Below are 12,500 nucleotides of genomic sequence, written 5' to 3' on the forward strand. Positions count from 1 at the left end.
CTGTGGGAGAGGTGAACTACTGCGGTACAAAGTCAGCTTCTGAGAAATGTCCTCACACCAAACAAACCAAACATGAGTCAACAGTATTTCTCATCTTCTCTTGGTCTTTGTTTTGACTGTTTACATGGCTGTAATTGAGCCTCAGGACTCCAAAGCATCTCATTAATTCTGGTGGTGATGGATCAGAGCCTCTGTCTGAGGGTCCTTACCATTCCTACATTGAGGATTAACCACTCAGACACAGATCTATATAGGGGGGTAGTGGGGGTGAAGAGGTCTCTAGGGTTAGGGTTAGTACAGGGGGGTAGTGGGGGTGAAGAGGTCTCTAGGGTTAGGGTTAGTACAGGGGGTTAGTGGGGGTGAAGAGGTCTTTAGGAGGGACTGTTAAGATGTAGAACTAGATTTAATAGATCTAGACCAACTATAAATATACTACACACAGATCTACACCAACTAGATTTAATAGATCTAGACCAACTAGATGTAATAGATGAAACAGTGTCTGTCTGTGCAGTGTGTGAAGCAGCTCGCCATAGAAATGTTTTGACATTTGTTTGTTTGCGCTCTTCCTCCAGTCCAGCAGGCGGCGGTGTTGCAACAGTTTTACAACGTTTTTACAGTAAAACAACACGACGACCAGACGCGGAAGAAGAAGAGACTCGGCATAGTGTTGTTTATTTAGCCTCGTATTAGCCTGGTGTTAACGTTTCGACTTGGATCGTGTCAGAATGGCCCAGGTCCAGCTGCTGAGAGGGTTGATCTCCGAGCGGTTAACAGCGGCGGCTTGTGAGATCCTGGCGGCGGTGGAGAGAACGCTGGCGGAGCTCCAGGGAGAGATGGCCCGTTCCCAGGAGGAGAACCACCGGCTCCGGAGGAGGCTCAACCTCCTTCTTCAACCCGAGATAAAGCTCCACAGAACAGGTCGGTAGTCGTTCTTCAGGGACCTCAGAGGCTCCAGCCTGCTGCTGCTGGTTCACTCTGAAGACCACTTCTCTTCCTCCATTAACCAGCTGGCCGGAGCGCCTCTAGAAAAGGAGAGTGATGGAATGAAGCCTGTGAATGAAACGTTTCATGTGACGTTTATTCACAAACTTTTACCATCACTTTCTGTGACCAAAGAGAAAAATAATTTGGGCTCCATTAGTCTGCTGTCTAACTCTGTTGATATAAAGATTAAGACGCCTTTACTTCAAACACACATTTGACCAACAGGCTAAGACAACTTATTTGCAAAGCCAAATGATTTGGTTCCAGATGCTACTGGCTATAAACCCAGGATACCCAACTCTGGTTTCTGTAGTGATAGAAGCCAAGTGTTGCTATTTAATCTGCAACAGACTCCAGACCCGGACAAGAGGTTCCTGAACACCTTCTATCCGCAGGCTCACCTTCCTCAGTGACATTGCACATGTGCACTCTTTCATTGCACCGTCTATGGCTGTATTCTATGTTTATGATAAATAAACTTTGATTTGATGTATTATTTGTTTGTTAGTCTATAGGCCTACTGCATTAGGCTACACTCCTACAGCTGCATTTGGGACCTGTAGTGCTTATTTGATGGGTTCATCAGTCTTGTTTCTTGGCTCCATCCCTCCTGATAAGGACCACGCCTCTGTCCTCTGAGCTCTAGTAGTGGAGCCTGACCACCTCCGTCCGGCATGTAAATGTATGTGAATGAGGATTTTTTTCATTTGACATTTAGCAGACGCCTTTATCCAAAGCGACTTACGACAAATACATTTGTTTAAGTAAGTGAATCATCTGTCCAACAGTCATCATAAGATAGTCATCAATGCTCACACCAGGGGCCATTGGCAGTCACAATGCCAGGAGCCAATTATTTTTTTTTTTTACAATTATTTATTAACAGGAGAGAACTTGTACAGGGGTGAAGAGGTCTCTAGGGTTATGGTTAGTACAGGGGGGTAGTGGGGGTGAAGAGGTCTCTAGGGTTAGGGTTAGTACAGGGGGGTAGTGGGGGTGAAGAGGTCTCTAGGGTTAGTACGTGGGGGTGAAGAGGTCTCTAGGGTTAGTACGTGGGGGTGAAGAGGTCTTAGGAGAGACAGTTAAGATGTAGTCTGAAGAGATGGGTTTTCAATCTACGGCGGAAGATCGGTAGTGACTCTGCAGTCCTTACAGTATTTTCAAAATAAGAGTGCCGAAGTTCAACTTTATTTAGCATTTAAACATGGTAAATAGCGGTTAACGAACCACAAACAATATGCGAATCATCTTAACAAATATATATCAATCATCACCATATAATGTTTGGTGTGTTCCCTCTGCAATCTAGAGGTGGCATGTTGAACTTTTGGGACACAGTAAAGGGCCAATCATTCTTGGTATGATTTACTTATTTATTTAATTCTCTCTCCTTCCCCCCAGATCCTCAGCAGCCCTCTCTTGTCTTTGAAGAGGAGGTTCTCTCTGAGCAGCAGGAGTGGAGCCTCAGTCTGGGGCAGGAGGACCCAGAGCCCACCAGGAGCCCCAGTCTAAAGGAGGAGGACCCAGAGCCCACCAGGAGCCCCAGTCTAAACCAGGAGGACCCAGAGCCCACCAGGAGCCCCAGTCTAAAAGAGGAGGACCCAGAGCCCACCAGGAGCCCCAGTCTAAACCAGGAGGACCCAGAGCCCACCAGGAGCCCCAGTCTAGAGCAGGAGGACCCAGAGCCCACCAGGAGCCCCAGTCTAGAGCAGGAGGACCCAAATCCCGACTGTTCTGCAGCTCAGAGTGAAAACAGTGAAGATGACAATGAAGTGGAGAGTGGAGGACCACTATCAGAGTCACAAGCTCACGTTGGAGCAACACTGTCGTGTCACATTTGCAACCAATATTTCACCAAGACTTTAGATTTGAGAGTGCATATGAAGACTCATTCAACAGGGAGAACTTTTCAGTGTAATGAATGTAGCAAATGCTTTACAAGAAATGGAAACCTGAAGAGGCACATGGTGATTCATACAGGGGAGAAACCGTACATGTGTCCTGTATGCTCTAAATGCTTTACAAAGAAAGAAACCCTAACCTATCATATGAGGATCCACACAGAGAAGAAACTGTACAAATGTCCTGTATGCTCTGAATGCTTTGGAAAGAAAGGAACCCTTACCTATCATATGAGGATCCACACAGTTCATCGTTCCTAGTTGGCTCTTTGGTGTTGAGGAACTTTGATGTCCAACTGTGAACTCACAATACCAGGACTACAGCATGAGCCTCTGATGTTCAAGCTGCACATTTAGTCAAACCTTTGGACTTTAGTCTTCTTCAGTATGTTCACCTACAGCCTCTAGATGACAAAGTAGGTGCTTGACCCATAAGTCATGGAATCACGTGGTATATGAAATAGAAACGTGTTGGAATAACAGACTATGGCTCGTGAGTGTGAGAGAGAGAGAGAGGGAGATTTTAGGGTTAGAATCGTTGTTAAGGTTCGGCTTTATGGGGAGTAAACATGTCTATATAAGGGTTAGGGTTAGTCTACACTATAAATAAAGTGGCACACTTGTTAAGCTCTTCACTTCTCTACCTTCATTATTACTGTAGATAATCTTCTCCTACTGGGCCGTTGTTACATGAGCACAACCAGTGGTTGTTGTATATGTTTGACAATCAACACAAATGATAACAGGTGTTAAAGTGATAATTAATGTAATAAATATCAGCTGTGTTTGCCATCCTCTCTATAACGGCAAATATCACAATGTTCTTCCTCCCCATTCCTGTTATTTCATCCCTCAGGAGGACACAGACGCTACACCCCCCTCGCAACCACTCCAATCTAATCTACCCACCATGCTCAACTGACCACAACCTCACTGTCACAGGAGGACTTTGGAACTGCCAGTCAGCGGTCCAGAAAGCAGAGGCTATCTCCTCTATCTGTCTTATCCGCCCTTCCCTCTGTTGAATCCTTCTCCCTTCTATCCAATGATGCAGCCTCCTCCACCCTCCTGTCCTCTCTTTCCTCATCCTTCGACTCTCTCTGTCCACAGATCTCAAGGCCGGCACGATCCTCTCCACGCGCTCCCTGGCTGTCTGAAACCCTGCAGGCTTGTAGAATAGGGCTCCGGGCAGCTGAGAGGAAATGGAGAAAATCTGGCCTTCCTGATGATCTAGACCCTCATCTCTCTCTCCTCCTCAACTACACCTCATCTGCATCAGCTGCTAAAGCTTCTTACTACCATTCCAAAATTCACACCTCTGTCTCTAACCCAAGGAAACTGTTCTTGCCATTTTCCTCCCTCCTCCCCCTCCTCCCTCCTCCCTCCTCCCTGTCTGTGGATGACTTTGTCTCCTACTTTGAAAAGAAGGTTGATGACATTAGCACCTCTCTCCCTCTACCTCTCACCAACACTGCTACCTTTCCTCCCAAACCCACTGTGCTACACCCGGTCTCTGGTTTATCAGCTCTTTCCCCTCTCTCCCCTGATGTTCTAAAACTGGTCACATCCAAGCAGGCAACCACCTGCCCCCTCGATCCTATCCCCTCACCTTTTCTCCAATCCATCTCCAAAGACCTCCTTCCGTTCCTTACCGCCATAATCAATTCCTCACTATCCACAGGATCTGTCCCAGCTGCCCTCAAGACAGCCAGAGTCAAGCCTCTTCTCAAGAAACCAACTCTTGACCCGTCTGCTGTCCATAACTACAGACCGGTATCCCTTCTCTCCTTCTTATCTAAAACCCTTGAACGTGTTGTCTCTAACTACCTCCTTCAGAACAACCTCCTTGACCCTCACCAATCTGGCTTTAAGGCTGGGCACTCTACTGAGACTGCTCTCCTTGCTGTCACAGAGACCCTCCACTCTGCTCGAGCTTCCTTCCTCTCCTCTGTTCTCATTCTTCTGGACCTGTCTGCTGCATTCGACACAGTAAACCACCCGATCCTTCTCTCCACCCTCTCAGAACTGGGCATCTCTGGCTTTGCACTCTCCTAATTTGCATCCTACCTGGTGATCGGCCACTGGCCCTGCCGGTGAAGCCTATTTGTTGAAGAGATCGGATTGTGTGTGTGTGTGTGTGTCACACTGGCCCCCCCAAGCCGTGTCAAACCAGTGTTGAAAGCTGCTCCTGCCAACACATCTACATTGACAGCCACATATGGATTCATTTCCTGATTTTAAGCAAAAAATACCTCAAAACAAACAAGTGAAGATGGCTACAGTCCAGTCCAGGCCTGGCAGAGCATCACCAGAGAAGACCCCCAGTGTCTAATGGGTCACAGACTTCAGGCAGTTATTGCATGTAAATGTGGTATTTCCATTTTTTATTTTTAATAAATTAGAAAACATTTCTAAAAGCCAAAACAGGTTGCTGGTCCTGCCCAATCCAAACCATAATAGTAACCACATCAAACAGAAGCTTGATCCACAGACATATTTATACTTTATTAGAACACAGGAATGAATGCACCATAGGGAGTAAATACAGTCATAGTACAACTGTTCTGCTAGTCCAAATCATTCACTCATTCATGCTTTATTCAACCCAGAAACTGCTGGGAACGTCCCTGGAGAGATGTGAGAGAGAACCTACTGATGTTATTCTGACTGACCAGTATTCCTCAGACAGGTCAACATGTCATGATGTTGTTGTTGAATACAGTTTAGGAATCACTCACGAGACGTCCATACCTAATGAAGCACTTGCAGCATTCACTGCAGAGATGTGGTTTTTCCCTCTGAGTTTGTTTTCATCTCAGAAACGTTAATCTAGTGAAGCATTGTAAGCAAACAGGACACGCCTACGGTTTCTCTCCTGTGTGAGTCCTCATGTGATAGGTAAGGCTATTACAATATCTAAAGCATTTTTCACATATCGGACACTTGTATGGTTTCTCCCCTGTGTGAATCCTCATATGAGCTTTCAGGGCACCCTTTTGTGTGTACGACTTGTTGCAATCTTGACAGCTGTACTCTCTTACCGCAGAATGCTGTTTTTCATGCCTCTTTAAGTGGGACATATAGGGAAAGGATTTCAAACATACAGGACACTGATATGGTTTCTCCCCTGTGTGGCTCCTCATATGACCATTTAGGGTTCCTTGATCTCTAAAGCATTTGCTACATTCCTTACACATGTACGGTTTCTCCCCTATGTGGAACCTCCTATGAGCTTTAAGGTTACTCTTCTGTTTGAACAACATGTTGCAATCTTGACAACTGTATTCAATCACCCCAGAATGCTGCTTTTCATGCCTCTTTAAGTGGGACACATAGGTAAAGGATTTAGAGCACACAGGACACTTATATGGTCTTTCCCCTGTGTGAGTCCTCATATGATGGGCAATGCTGTCAGTACGTTTAAAGCATTTAGAGCATACAGGACACTTGTACGGGTTCTCCCCTGTATGAATCCTCATGTGCCTGGTCAGGTTTCTCTTGGTTGTAAAGCATTTGCTACATTCATTACACTGAAAAGTTCTCCCTGTTGAATGAGTCTTCATATGCACTCTCAAATCTAAAGTCTTGGTGAAATATTGGTTGCAAATGTGACACGACAGTGTTGCTCCAACGTGAGCTTGTGACTCTGATAGTGGTCCTCCACTCTCCACTTCATTGTCATCTTCACTGTTTTCACTCTGAGCTGCAGAACAGTCGGGATTTGGGTCCTCCTGCTCTAGACTGGGGCTCCTGGTGGGCTCTGGGTCCTCCTGGTTTAGACTGGGGCTCCTGGTGGGCTCTGGGTCCTCCTCCTTTAGACTGGAGCTCCTGGTGGGCTCTGGGTCCTCCTGTCCCAGACTGGGGCTCCTGGTGGCCTCTGGCTCCTCCTGCCCCAGACTGGAGCTCCTGGTGGGCTCTGGCTCCTTCTGCTTTAGACTGGGGCTCCTGGTGGGCTCTGGGTCCTCCTCCTTTAGACTGGGGCTCCTGGTGGGCTCTGGGTCCTCCTGCCCCAGACTGAAGCTCCATTTCTGCTCCCAGTGCTGCTGCTCAGGAGAAACCTCCTCTTCAGAGACAAGAGAGGGCTGCTGAGGGTCTGAGAAGAAAGGAGAGGAGTTACATTATTCTATCAAAATGGCCACGCCAAGACACAGTTTGGAATAAAGTCCTTTGTTCACTCTGATTGTTGCTCTGGTGTTGTCTTCTCTGATGGGTATAAAGTTGCCAAATGTGACTTCCAAAATATAAATAAACATACTTTTAACGACTCGAGGGATATACTACAGACACGAGTTAAGGGAGTTGGCGAGCTAACTGGAGCTCCAACTCAGGATTTTGTGAAACTTAGCGAGCTAACTTCCTTTACTTACTATTAACTTACTTTGCAAGAGAAAAGTGTCAAGCTTGATGCCCGTCAAAGGGGATGGACGGACAGCCAACCAACCAAGAAGGACTTTATTACAAACCGGGTCTCACCGGGGTCATTCTTATTTCCATACATGACAAACTCTCTATTACTCTTTTCAGACAGAAGAGAGCTTCAGTTGAGCTTCGATGAGTGTGTCGAGTCTTTCAGACGGAGGGAAAAGCGTCTTTCACAGCTCCACCACAGAACGGTCATGTTTAGTTAGCCTAGCAACAAACGTGATTAGCCAGTTGGTTAGCTTGCCAAACACGGACAGGATCACACTAACTGAGCCAGCTAGATAGAAGGTAGTCAGCTAGGTAGAAGGTAACCAGGTAGGTAGAAGGTAGTCAGCTAGGTAGAAGGTAGTCAGCTAGGTAGAAGGTAGTCAGCTAGGTAGAAGGTAACCAGGTAGGTAGAAGGTAGTCAGCTAGGTAGAAGGTAGTCAGCTAGGTAGAAGGTAGTCAGCTAGGTAGAAGGTAGTCAGCTAGGTAGAAGGTAACCAGGTAGGTAGAAGGTAGTCGGCTAGGTAGAAGGTAGTCGCCTAGGTAGAAGGTAACCGGCTAGGTAGAAGGTAACCGGCTAGGTAGAAGGTAACCAGGTAGGTAGAAGGTAACCAGGTAGGTAGAAGGTAGTCGGCTAGGTAGAAGGTAACCGGCTAGGTAGAAGGTAGTCAGCTAGGTAGAAGGTAACCAGCTAGGTAGAAGGTAGTCTGCTAGGTAGAAGGTAACCAGGTAGGTAAGAAGGTAGTCTGCTAGGTAGAAGGTAGAAGGTAGTCTGCTAGGTAGAAGGTAACCAGCTAGGTAGAAGGTAACCAGCTAGGTAGAAGGTAACCAGCTAGGTAGAAGGTAGTCTGCTAGGTAGAAGGTAACCAGCTAGGTAGAAGGTAACCAGCTAGGTAGAAGGTAGTCTTCTAGGTAGAAGGTAGTCTGCTAGGTAGAAGGTAGAAGGTAGTCAGCTAGGTAGAAGGTAGTCTGCTAGGTAGAAGGTAGACAGCTAGGTAGAAGGTAGACAGCTAGGTAGAAGGTAACCAGCTAGGTAGAAGGTAACCAGGTAGGTAGAAGGTAACCAGCTAGGTAGAAGGTAGTCTGCTAGGTAGAAGGTAACCAGCTAGGTAGAAGGTAGTCTTCTAGGTAGAAGGTAGTCTGCTAGGTAGAAGGTAGAAGGTAGTCAGCTAGGTAGAAGGTAGTCTGCTAGGTAGAAGGTAGAAGGTAGTCAGCTAGGTAGAAGGTAACCAGCTAGGTAGAAGGTAACCAGCTAGGTAGAAGGTAGTCTGCTAGGTAGAAGGTAACCAGCTGGGTAGAAGGTAGTCTGCTAGGTAGAAGGTAAGAAGGTAGAAGGTAACCAGGTAGGTAGAAGGTAGTCAACTAGGTAGAAGGTAGTCAGTGATTAAAAGGTACCTGCTCTGTGGAGCTTTATCTCGGGTTGAAGAAGGAGGTTGAGCCTCCTCCGGAGCCGGTGGTTCTCCTCCTGGGAACGGGCCATCTCTCCCTGGAGCTCCGCCAGCGTTCTCTCCACCGCCGCCAGGATCTCACAAGCCGCCGCTGTTAACCGCTCGGAGATCAACCCTCTCAGCAGCTGGACCTGGGCCATTCTGACACGATCCAAATCGAAAAACTAATACGGGACTAACACCGGGCCATTCTGAGATGATAGAAATTCACCGGAGTAAACTAACAACCTCTGACCTCTGACCTCCTCTCTGACCGCTGACCTCCGCCCACCTACTTCCGGTCTATGGAAATGAGGGTTTCCGGTCCTCCTTGGGCCGCCACAGCGCCCCCTGCTGTCTGTCAGATCCCACCTCCAGCAGGGCCAAGAGGAATGTAACACAATCATAACAATAATAATAATAATAATAATAATAACAATAATAATAACTGGTTCAGATCACAACTCCACCAGGGCCAATAGGAATGTAACACAATAATAATAATAATAATAATAATAATAATAATAATAATAATAATAATAATAATAATAACAATAACAATAACTAGAAAAATAAGTTCCAGAAGAAACTTCGTGGTCTAGCAGTCTTATTATGGTCCTCTGTGTCTCAGCTGGTAGATCATGGCGTTAACAATGCTTAGGTTGTGGGTTTGATTCCTGCTGGGACCATCTATACTGACACTCACTGTAATGTAAGTCACTTTGGATAAAAACATCAGTTAAATGGTGTATAATATTTTGGTAGTAGAAAAAAGTTCAAAGATGGTTTGGACGATAGATAGATTTGCTGGGTAGTTAGATAGGCTTATTTTAGTAGATGATAAAGTTAAAGATGGTTTGATTGTTGGCGGATGAATTGATAGATGATAGATACTGTAGATCCATAGATGAGAGCAGGTTATATAGACAGATACATACATTTACATTTATGACATTTAGCAGACACCTTTATCCAAAGAGACTTACAACAAATACATTTGTTTAAGTAAGTGAATCATCTATCCATCAGTCATCATAAGACAAAGTCATCTATGCTAGGACCAGGGTTAGGGGTTAGGGTTAGTACAGGGCGGTAGTGGGGGTGAAGAGGTCTCTAGGGTTCGGGTTAGGGTTAGTACAGGGCGGTAGTGGGGGTGAAGAGGTCTCTAGGGTTCGGGTTAGGGTTAGTACAGGGCGGTAGTGGGGGTGAAGAGGTCTCTAGGGTTTGAGGGCTGGAGATACAGTAGATAAACAGATGAAGTTAGATAGATGAGGGAAAGAGAGATAGAAGCTGGTTTAGTTGGGTGGATGAAAGACAAGATGGACAGATTAGAGAGGGAGGAATAGATAGAATGTATCATAGGAACCCAGTGATCCTCATAGAAACCTGTGTTCATTCATGCAATTTAAAAAGGCTTAAAGTTTAAAAAGTCTAAATAGTATCAAAACTCTTATTTAAGTCAGTCTACATATTTTAAAGTTTAATTGAGGTGTCAATCTTAAAATATGACCCCATTCAGAGCTGCATAATCACTAATCGTTGCTGCTTTTCCAACTAAGGCACTGCATCAGGTCGCCTAGCAACTGTCACGTATTTCATCATGTTAAAAGTTGAGTTACAAAAAGCAGAATATTTTAAAAAGTATAATGAGTTTGAAAAATATAAATGTAAGCAACTCAAGTTGAAAAAGAAGTAGTAATAATAATAATGATACTTTGGATAATCCTGAACCTGTGTAGTTGGCTACAGCCATCACCATGGTGACCACCTTCCATCTCTACTTACAGTGCAGACCATAAAGTCACATCCTAAATGTATGACAAAATACTCCCATAACATCAGAAACCAAACCTTCATTCTTGTGTTAATTATCAACATCTGGGTTGAATAAAGACACCTGACGATCGTTACTTTCTTTATTTGAAAGACTGCAGTGTTGTTATGTTGTTCCAGCCGACAAGTGTAGGAGGCTGGTGGTACAGCAGGGGGCGCTGGTCCGGTGGTGTACAGCAGGGGGCGCTGGTCCAGTGGTGTACAGCAGGGTGAGGTGGTGGTGGTGGGGGGGGGGGGGGGTCTGCTGGCATGATGCATGATGGGATGCGTCCCCGTGGTCAGGGGGAGGAGACTGGACATCACATGACCCTGAATAACAACAGCCCTGGAGGAGTGGAACCTCTCTATCAGAACCCTGGGGGAGTGGAACCTCTCTTTCAGAACCCTGGAGGAGTGGAACCTCTCTATCAGAACCCTGGGGGAGTGGAACCTCTCTATCAGAACCCTGGGGGAGTGGATCAGAGCTCCTGCCAGGAGAACGTTCCCTCACCTTCAACTACTCAACTGTGCAGATGTCCAACTTCAAAGTCTTTAGAAAAATAAACCTGTTTAAACCTGTTAACTCAACCTGCTCTTCTACTTCACCTGCAGGACCTCAGACACGCTGGCTTACAGGATGGTGAGTACGAAAGATTAAAAAAAATAAAATTACAAAGCAGTCATCATCATCATCATCATCATCTTATTGCAATGTGCCGGGGTTAATAATGGGACAGCTTGTCGTCAACACTCGTGTTAAAACCAACACCTCAACAGGAATGAAGCCTTTTTACCAAACAGTGGAGTTTACCAAGCTGTTACCATGGAACCTTCCATGGGGCATGGCTGTGGCCACTCTGGTCAGCCATTGGACAGTCACAGGAGATGTACTTCCTTATACAGAAATACTGTTTATAAGCCCCTCCCCCACAATTTAAAACTCAGACACACAGTATTACACAGGGGTCAAGTCTACAGCTGGACGTGTGGTTACTCCTTACAGAAGGATGATGTCACAGTCTGTAGTTCTGAAGAGCTCTGTCTTCACTTCGCGAACAGCCAATAGCAGGGCTGGATCAGAGTCACACAGCCAATAGCAGGGCTGGATCAGAGTCACATCCAATAGGAGGGCTCTCCTGTCAGACAGCCAATAGCAGGGCTCTCCTGCAGTTCGTCAGAAAGCAGACGTGATGTCGCCGTGGCGATGAAGAGTGACGAAGACACCAAACACAATCTGTTGGTCCATCATGCATTATCTAGCTTGGCAGTGCTCAGGAGCACGGGGTGTGTGAGTGTGTGTCTGCGTGTTCGGTGTGTGTGTGTGTGTGTGTGTGTTATCTGTTCAACTAGGTGGATGTATGTGTGTGTATATATATATATATATATATATGTGTGTGTGTGTGTGTGTGTGTGTGTGTGTGTGTTATCCGTTCTCCTTCCAGAGGACTAGGTGGATGCTGTGGTCAGGCATGCTGGTGGCGAACACCAGCCCAGAGTCGTTCCCGCCGTCCAGGCCGTTCAGCCAGGAAGTGACGCCCGGCAGGAAGCTGCTGCCGCGCTTCGACTTCCTGTAGGCGGGCAGGGGCCAGCGGCCCACGATGACCTCTGACCTCAGGTCCATCACGTACAGGAAGTGGTTGTCGAACAAGAGGGAGAAGACCTGGCCGAAGCTGAGCAGAGACAAGCTGGCAGGGTCCTGGGTCTTAATCACCCTGGAGGGAGGAGGGAGGAGGGGAGGGAGGGAGGGGGGGAGGGGAGGGAGGGAGGGGGGGCAACAATAAATGGAAGCAACTCAAGTTGGACAGGTGTGCAGGTGAGGGTCAGCTTACAGCTGGAGGAGGAGTCAGCAGGGACAACAACAGATGGACTTGCTGAAGGAAGCCCAGTCATTATTGAATGGATAGGAGTCAGTTAGTCCCTGAGGATGGTTAGGAATGGAGAGAGTGTGAGTGTGAGTGTGTGTACC

The 12,500-nt window shown here is 46.5% G+C and overlaps 3 protein-coding genes across 3 annotated transcripts in view; 1 reads left to right on the forward strand and 2 right to left on the reverse strand.

Annotated features, from left to right (window-relative positions):
- The first annotated feature begins 645 nt into the window (after nt 1-645).
- Nucleotides 646-3,614, forward strand: LOC310824853 (uncharacterized protein). The gene is made up of 2 exons (XM_083698108.1): nt 646-921; nt 2,389-3,614. The coding sequence occupies exons 1-2, from the start codon at nt 729-731 to the stop codon at nt 3,147-3,149; spliced, it is 954 nt and encodes a 317-aa protein (XP_083554234.1). The 5' UTR covers nt 646-728; the 3' UTR covers nt 3,150-3,614.
- Nucleotides 3,615-5,427: 1,813 nt separating this feature from the next.
- On the reverse strand, nt 5,428-8,943 carry LOC310824852 (uncharacterized protein). The gene is made up of 2 exons (XM_083698107.1): nt 8,691-8,943; nt 5,428-6,981 (listed from the first exon to the last, which is right to left on the reverse strand). Exons 1-2 carry the CDS (start codon nt 8,881-8,883, stop codon nt 5,750-5,752), a joined length of 1,425 nt encoding a protein of 474 aa, XP_083554233.1. The 5' UTR covers nt 8,884-8,943; the 3' UTR covers nt 5,428-5,749.
- Nucleotides 8,944-10,633: 1,690 nt separating this feature from the next.
- fbxw2 (F-box and WD repeat domain containing 2) overlaps nt 10,634-12,500 on the reverse strand; it is a 6,116-nt gene continuing 4,249 nt past the window's right edge. The window contains exons 7-8 of the mRNA XM_083698106.1: nt 12,500; nt 10,634-12,246 (exon numbers count right to left, since the gene is read on the reverse strand). The exon at nt 12,500 is cut by the window's right edge and continues 169 nt beyond it. Coding sequence (XP_083554232.1) covers nt 11,958-12,246; nt 12,500 — 290 coding nt within the window. The 3' untranslated portion in view covers nt 10,634-11,957. The remainder of the gene's footprint in view (nt 12,247-12,499) is intronic.

The sequence above is a fragment of the Argentina silus genome (genome assembly GCF_951799395.1).
Source record: "Argentina silus genome assembly, contig: scaffold_106, whole genome shotgun sequence".
NCBI classification, from domain to species: domain Eukaryota; kingdom Metazoa; phylum Chordata; class Actinopteri; order Argentiniformes; family Argentinidae; genus Argentina; species Argentina silus.

What these genes read in the sequence shown, in the direction of transcription:
- LOC310824853 (XM_083698108.1), top strand. Translation starts at nt 729, where the DNA reads ATGGCCCAGGTCCAGCTGCTGAGAGGGTTGATCTCCGAGCGGTTAACA. An exon ending in GATAAAGCTCCACAGAACAG is followed by an intron (nt 922 to 2,388) that starts GTCGGTAGTCGT and finishes CCTTCCCCCCAG; the next exon opens with ATCCTCAGCAGCCCTCTCTT.
- LOC310824852 (XM_083698107.1), bottom strand. Translation starts at nt 8,883, where the DNA reads ATGGCCCAGGTCCAGCTGCTGAGAGGGTTGATCTCCGAGCGGTTAACA. An exon ending in GATAAAGCTCCACAGAGCAG is followed by an intron (nt 6,982 to 8,690) that starts GTACCTTTTAAT and finishes CTTTCTTCTCAG; the next exon opens with ACCCTCAGCAGCCCTCTCTT.